The sequence below is a fragment of the Vigna unguiculata genome, chromosome 8, assembly GCF_037176805.1.
Source record: "Vigna unguiculata cultivar grain cowpea cultivar isolate G323 ecotype 2 chromosome 8, ASM3717680v1, whole genome shotgun sequence".
NCBI lineage: Eukaryota > Viridiplantae > Streptophyta > Magnoliopsida > Fabales > Fabaceae > Vigna > Vigna unguiculata.
In genome coordinates this window covers 34938859-34946606 of record NC_140799.1, presented here as the reverse complement: position 1 = coordinate 34946606, position 7748 = coordinate 34938859, and the positions used below count along the sequence as shown (strand labels likewise).

Here is a 7748-nt window from a genome sequence, read left to right as displayed (position 1 = left end):
ACACCTTTTAATTTTTCTAACTCAATAGTCTTTTTTCCTTCTGCTACCATACACATTATCGTATCTCGTTGTATATTTATCTCTGTGAGTGTTTAATGTCTTGTTTTAGGATCAAAGAATTTGATAGGGAATTAATATTATGAGAAGTCTCAGTCTTATATCGTGTATCGTTAATATGATATGATTCGTTATGTATTTAAGTGCTTTGGTAAAATTCAGCATCATAAACCAATCTCCGTCACTGTTATAAAATACATTATTTATAACTTACAAACCAATCCTGTGTCAATTTATGATACAACAAGCAGCACAAAAAGAATAAATGAAAGTTAGTAAATTTGGTTTCATAGTCCAGTTCACAAGGTACTAATTAACATTCTCAGATTCAATCAACTATATTTTTTGAACTTCTATCTTGGCTTGATGGTTGGTATGGTTCCACTGACAAGGTCACTACCTGACACATCTCCGGAAATAAAAGGAGTCTTTATAATAGATGATGAAGGTTGTGAACTGAATATTGTGCCAGAAGAATCACTTGTAACATATTCAACTCCCTTGGTATCTGAATCGGGTAACATAGAATAGATGTATTCAAGCTCTCTAGCCACTTCTGCCATTTTAGGTCTCTCATCTGGTGAATCTTTGCAACACTTTAAGGCTAAAGTCAAAAATCTCTCTGCATACTCAGATGGATAAGACTCGATACGTTTATCAACTACTCGAGATATTCCACCTGATTGGTATGTCATATTAACCTGAAATAAAATAAAAAAAGGAAGAAAAGAAAATATTTAGGTCATTCTAAGATAAACTTTTTTCAATAAGCACTTATATGAAGAAGAAAAACCATAACATACCTGTCTAATAATATTTTCACCGTGAAAGATTGGTGGCCTCGCAGTCAAAAGTTCCAGAAATACAACACCCAAACTATAAACATCACTTTTGTCGGTCAAATTACGAGTTAAGAAGTACTCTGGATCAAGATAACCCTGCAGGAGCAGAACAACGTTAACAACGTACAAGCAAATGCTGAATTATAGTGAAAGCAAATCCAGTTATGAAAACCATACCGGGGTGCCCTTTACTACTGTGGATACATGAGCAGGTACATTTCCTTCAATATCTGGAACTGGAGCAAGCCGTGAAAGACCAAAATCAGCAACTTTTGCTGTGTACCTTGTGTCCAGTAATATATTGCTGGCTTTCACGTCTCGGTGGAATATCGGAGGATTAGCTTCTGTGTGCAGATATAGAAGACCTTTTGCTGATCCCAGACCAATCTTTAACCTCAGAGAAAAACTAAGAGCATCTTTTGAATGAGCTGTCATAAAACATTAAATTAAAGGAGGTTTTTTCATTAAATTAAAAGTAAATTATAACATTAGTCTCTTTGTACTTGAAACCAAAATGGAACCAGAAAGAACAAAGAAACCTTATACAGGAAATACAGAAAATCATATAATCAAAGTTTAAATATACCAGAAAGATGATCCCTTAGGGTTCCATTTGGCATATATTCATAAACCAACATCTGCAAGCACAAAAAAATAAACAAACAGAACAAATAAACTAGTCAGAAAAGGACTCCTTGTAATTTTAATATCAGTTTTAGTCAACATCTTACTTTAGTACTAGCCACGTTCTAGTGGAATCAAATCAATAGATGTGAGACAGTATAACAGGACTCGTTGAAAATAATTCTTTTAAGAAATTATTTGAGTTTACATTTTTGAACTGTGAAACAAACGTTACCTGTTCACCCTCTTCATCACAGTATCCAATGAGAGACACAAGGTTGCGATGGTGTAGCCTTGACAGCAATTCTATTTCTGTAAAGAACTCCCTCTCACCTTGCAGTGAACCCTCCTGTGCACGTTTTATGGCTACAACTGTGCCATCAGGAAGACGACCTTTATAAACCTTCCCATAACCCCCTTCTCCTATTTGAGCAGACTGGCTAAAATTGTTTGTGGCCAAGGCCATTTCTTTGTAATCAAATGATCTTACACCTTCAACTCTTATCGAGATCCTAGATGCTGTGAAAAATTTTGAAGCCTTTGTTTAATATATATACAATCTACCATTCTTCATGGTAAGAGAAAATTAGCTTTATAATATAGTTATGCCAAAATAAAACATGTGCAATAACATCTAGACATCAGATTATTGAAGAGCCAAAGCCTTGCAGACATTTCTAAAAGGAAGAAATAATAGGCTAACTCATTATAAGGTACTCACCGTTACGCCTTTTGGAAAGTGCATGATAATCTCTCATGCGTACTCTCAAAATAAGAATGGAAACAATTGCCGATAATGTAACTGCACAGGCAATTGCACCTAAGATTATTCCAGCCAGTGCACCTTTGCTTATCCCTGAACTTGAAGACGGAGTAATCGCTGCATAATAAGCAGTAGTATATCAGCACAAGTGATCAACCTTAAAACAGTATCATATTCCATACATGGGATCAACCTTAAACATAATTTCAGAACACTTGTTTGACATGCGAAACATGAACTATACTATAAAAGGCTGATTTATTAATAGAATCTTGACTCGATCTGCATAAACTATAAACAATTCAATTTGAAGTTTTCATGATCACTATTCAACCACCTGACTGAGATTCAACTTCAGTTTCCTTGTTAACATTGTCCAAGTACTTCTACACACTCTATCACGTCATCAAAAGTTTCTGTAACTCACCTTCGCTATAAATATCCAGTAGAACGAAGTCCAAGAGTTCATAAGGACCAAACAGGTCACTGTCATTAATATCCCATTCTCTGAACATGTCTCTAATCCGAACAACCTCATTTGTACTGAACTGACGAGAACTTGTATTGTCAATATATTCTGGGAAAAGCTTCAGGTTCATTCTCAATCGCCCTTCTTCCCACGTAAAACGCTCAATGAACAGCTGATTAGTATGCACACTAAGACCATTTGTCAGGAAGCTCTCAAATTCTGTCACATATTCACGGAAATCTGAAAAACCTGGACTTTTCAACCGATAATGAACAATCAATGGGGCAGCACAGATACACTCCACAGTGTATTCATAAGGAGGGGGACATCCTTGACTTGGACACAGAACACTGGAGCCTCCATCCATGTTATTGTCACTTTCACCTCCACAAAGCTGAACTAGGGAGTTGTTATTCAAACATACACGATTTCCCTGAAGCCTGAAAAACAGTAATTTCAATAATAATGTGACAAGTTACCAAGAAAGATGGAATTCATGTCAATCAATGTTCAACGATATTTGACCTTTGTCATAAGGTTTGTATTATTGTTTTGAACATGCTTGACAAAGAAAGAAGATAAAAATCTCCACCTTACTCTTACTTTAGTACGTCTGAAAAATCAATTTAGAAGCTTACATAAGTGTGACATTTGGAGGAAGATTTGTAGTGCCTGATATGCTTGTAAGTTGATTATTTTGCATGTTCCTGTTGCAAATCAAAAACAAAAGAATTAAAAGGCATCTAAGCTGACAAAACACTTGTATGGATACAGGATGCCTTGGGAACGTACGGACATCTGCATGTTCTCACACATGGTATCACTCAATGAAGAACAAAAATAGAGGACACATAAATTCATGTTGCAAGATATAAATCTACAACAGCAAAATTTCGCAATTATAATTTCATGTCTTACAAGATAAGTTGCTCTGTTGCATTTAAAGTCCTGTTCTGCCAAATGGTAGAAGGAACAGTACCACTGATTGCATTGTTGGCAATTGACCTGTAATAGGGAAAGATACGTCTTGACAAATCGTTGATTTTATAGCAGTGTTTGATATGTGTGTGGAAATACATTACGGTTTGATGTAGAAGAAGAAATGGTGAAACAAAAGACAAACTTACAATTTCTGAAGACGTGGAAGACCAGAAAAGTAGGATGGAATTGTTCCATTGAGCTTGTTGTTTGATAAATCACTGCACAAGTCCTCGTAGTAAGACAATAATATCATATGCAATCCATGTAATCGTATTCAGGATATGTTCTCCAACCACTTAACATGAGGAGAATATCCATAAGCAATAGAAGTTCTTACATGGTTGTCATATTGTCTGATAGCTTATTGGTAGGAATTGATTCATTCAATTGATTGAAACTGAGGTCACTGGAACATACACAAACAGAAATCAGTTGAAACACTTACCAACAGTTACGGATTTTTAAGCATGTGCGTTGTCTAACTCATTATTTTGTCAGGTGCAGACACTTCTTTTGATAACAATCCAATGAAGTCAATGAATAAACTAATTTGAAAGAAAATGAAATAACTAAACTAAACTTACAGGTAAGCAAGGTGTGGTATCCTGCTGAAATCAGGAATTGATCCTGTCAAGTTGCAGTTCCTAAGGCTTCTGATAAAGCCAAGAAAAAAACAGTAAGAACGTATGGACCATCAACCTTACACTCTGGTCATTTCTCTTCATAGAACTAAATATTTTGTTTGAGACAAGAAATTTTGTTAAGCATGATGGTGATGTACATGCAAACACAAAATCACAATGCACTTACAATTTCAACAATTTTGGCATGTTGGCATAAGATTCTGGTATGCTACTTCCTTCGAAGTTATTGTTATCGAGTTGACTGCAATAACAAGAAGATCCAAAAGTTACTTAAAATATTTATTTATTCAGAAGACGTATTTATTGATTCAAGTTCAGCTAACACTGTAGAAATAAAAACATTATAAAACAAAAGGGTCTAAAAGTACAATGACAGAAATTGTAACTTTCCAATAATGACTTTAGAATTTTTCTTCTGAGGTTTTTAGTATCAACTTTAGAATTTCTCTTCTTGCAATTCTGATTTAAAAAAATAGGTTGGCATCACTTCACAGTGTATGAAATAAATAACAGAACATTTTTGTCAGAAAGAATGAAAGTATCTAATGAGAGATTAAAAACCAGAGGAAGAGAAGCAAGATGTGCATGAACATACATAAAGAATATGCGCTCTATTCATCCAAAACAAATTGATAACTAAATGAACTCAAAGACATGAATGCAAGCTTATTTAACACAATAATAAATCATACAGTATTGTTAAGCTTGGCATCTCAGAGAGCTCGGATGGGAGATTTCCTGTCAAGTTATTGTTGTCAAGAAGACTGCATTCGAAAGATACATCTTGTTAACAAACGTGAAAATGAAGGATGAAATAAAAGTCAGAAAAATATGTCAGTGACTTCAATCATGTCACCAATAACACTGACAGGTGAATAAGGCTTCCTAATTGGGAAAGCTGTGCTGGGATTTGTCCACTAAGTGAATTGTTGTTCATGTGGCTGCTCCATTGGGAAAAAAGAGAAGGCATTATTTTCTTTCACTTTCTTGCTAAGAAAGTAAAAGGTAGATAAATCAAAGAATTCAAGCAGCAAGAGTGGTAGTTTTTTAAAACTGTAGTAATAATCATAAAGAATGTTACAAGTGTTTTGTGCTGTTCAGGTTTGCAAATGATAGTGGTATGGGTCCTGTAATCTTGTTCTCATCAATTTGCATTCTCTCCAGCGCTGGAAGATGGCCAAGCTCATCAGGCAGATCATTTGTTAGTTTATTTCCACTCAGGAGTCTGCAAAACTTTATTTGATAAGAAAGAGAGCAGAAATATTGTAGCTCTGTGTCAAAATACCAGCCTTTTACTTATGCAACCAATTGAATTCAATTTCAGTCCTATAGAAACAGGTGTTTGATCATACACTAATGTTTATTAACCATGGTCCTGCATGCTGGCCAGGTAGATGAGTAAACTTACAAGAGTTTCAAAGTTTTGATATTGCCAATCTCCTTCGGTATACTCCCAGTAATGTCATTCCACATAAAGTCCCTTTCAAAAATGAAAATTAAAACCATTACTAGAGGAAGCAATTGCAAGCTGCTACAGAATGGACATATTCAACAGAATCTATATATTTTACAAAATTTGAAGCTAGAATTTGCAAAATTGAAGAGTTCATATGTGACAGGTTTGCATTAGAAACATAATGCAGCTACTGCCTTACACTATTTCCAAATAAGACAAGTTGCCGATCTCAGGTGCCAAAGTTCCAGACAGGTTCAAATTCAGTAGTTGCCTACAGACAAAAATAAAAGGTTCTCAAACAAATGTGTCGGTAGTAGCAAAAGCTGTTCCAAGTGATGTGTCAAAAGAAAATCAAGAAAATATAATCTGTATACTACTTGACACTTTACTATTGTGCAGAGCATTAAATTATTAGTATTGGTTCTGGAAGTAAAAGATAATTGATGAAAAGATAGAAAGGTGGTTAAACAGAAATTTTGCTTTGATTTCAAGATATATGAATTTGTCAAGATACAACGAATTGTGAACTTAAAGCTAACAGCCATTGTTGTAGTCAGTTTAACTTTTTCAATCTAAACAGTTTCTGATTGATAAACTTTGGACTCACAACAACCATTGAGAATCTATATACGAAACTGAGCATATTAAAGGGAGAAAAATTAATAAAACATAGACCAAAAAATGGAAGGTTATACAAAAAGAAAATTTAAGTGGAAGATCAAAGTCATACAATTGTAGAACATGTAAATTGCCATCGGCTAATGTTGTATTGGAGCACATAACCCCTATCCAGTTGGATGTACATGGATCTCCACGATCCCAGTTGCTCAAATTTCCATTAATATCAAACAAACTTCTCTTTATGGTTCTTAATGCCTCAACTGCATGTTCAAGTAAATGAAACAATCATACTGTCAAGAGAGCCAAATGAAAACAACATTGACATTATAAACATATTATTTTTGAAATAAATGAAAAGAAACTGTAGCAGCACCGTTTGATGTTTTTGGCAGAAAACAAGCAATGAATATTTCTATTGAATCTAAATATTACTTCCTCGATCTCATTTTGTCTGTTAAGATAATGCACAAATCATAAGAAACTTTTACTTATTCCCATTTCTGAGATAACATAATATTATTTTACTAAAACACCCATATTTCCATAAAAGATCGATTACTCTCGACAGTTGTAACTGTGCATCTACTAGCTCATATTTCTTGAGGGCATTATTGGGAAAAAATGCAAATCTTGGAATACAAATAAAAGACAAAAGGGAGGGGAATATACCTTCTGTAGGGTCAGTGACCTGACTAGCAGCCAATAAGAAATAGCAGAAAAACCAGAAACAGAGAACAACCTCACACCTACAACCCTTTGAAAGATACATCCCAGAAAACCCAGAAAACACAAGGCCTTTAGATTGTCTCTCCTGAACTGAACAGGGTTTTGCTTTTCTTTCCCTACCAGCAATAACACCAGTCAGAAACATTCATTTGCGTGCACTTAAAAACCACCCTATATATGCTTCTAAATCCAAAACAAAGATAGCTATCAAATCAAAGGAGAATACCCTTTTCAAAACAAACCTCATGCATGCATATCCAAGTGAAAAAAATCCCAGAAACCTCGCAAACCTTATAGGAATAACCTTTTTTCACTGAAAGCTTAGAACAAGAAAATAATGAACCCCACTTGCGGGAACAACACAGTAGAACCTATCCCAGAACGCAAAAGGATTGTATATATAACTAACCTCTGGAAGTAAATATTACATGAGAGAAGCAACACGTGGACTATAACTTTATATGTCAACAAAGAAGATTAACATTGAAAACTGAGTACACAGGTGAATGCAAACTTCTGACCAAGTCTCCAATGCAACGTGGAATTGCAGGTGTAGTTTAGGAGT

The 7748-nt window shown here is 34.8% G+C and overlaps 1 protein-coding gene across 3 annotated transcripts; it reads right to left on the bottom strand.

Annotated features, from left to right (window-relative positions):
* Positions 1-224: 224 nt before the first annotated feature.
* Positions 225-7714, bottom strand: LOC114195655 (putative LRR receptor-like serine/threonine-protein kinase At1g06840). 3 transcript variants are annotated; one of them, XM_085666036.1, is made up of 22 exons: positions 7593-7702; positions 7426-7496; positions 7127-7299; positions 6567-6717; positions 6036-6107; positions 5789-5860; positions 5462-5605; positions 5250-5321; positions 5073-5144; positions 4547-4621; positions 4321-4389; positions 4074-4142; positions 3883-3954; positions 3674-3760; positions 3394-3462; positions 2714-3195; positions 2245-2403; positions 1759-2042; positions 1486-1537; positions 1077-1327; positions 861-995; positions 225-758 (listed from the first exon to the last, which is right to left on the bottom strand). In XM_085666036.1, exons 2-22 carry the CDS (start codon positions 7428-7430, stop codon positions 411-413), a joined length of 2913 nt encoding a protein of 970 aa, XP_085522162.1. In that variant the 5' UTR covers positions 7431-7496; positions 7593-7702; the 3' UTR covers positions 225-410. The 3 variants fall into 3 exon arrangements, with proteins under 3 accessions (XP_085522162.1, XP_085522163.1, XP_027942000.2); XM_085666037.1 differs by having other exon boundaries at positions 7410-7496; positions 7593-7682; XM_028086199.2 differs by lacking the exon at positions 7426-7496 and having other exon boundaries at positions 7593-7714.
* Positions 7715-7748: the final 34 nt, after the last annotated feature.

What these genes read in the sequence shown, in the direction of transcription:
- LOC114195655 (XM_085666036.1), bottom strand. An exon ending in CCTCCAAATGTCACACTTAT is followed by an intron (nt 3,196 to 3,393) that starts GTAAGCTTCTAA and finishes ACTGTTTTTCAG; the next exon opens with GCTTCAGGGAAATCGTGTAT. An exon ending in CCTAAGGGATCATCTTTCTG is followed by an intron (nt 1,328 to 1,485) that starts GTATATTTAAAC and finishes GTTTTATGACAG; the next exon opens with CTCATTCAAAAGATGCTCTT.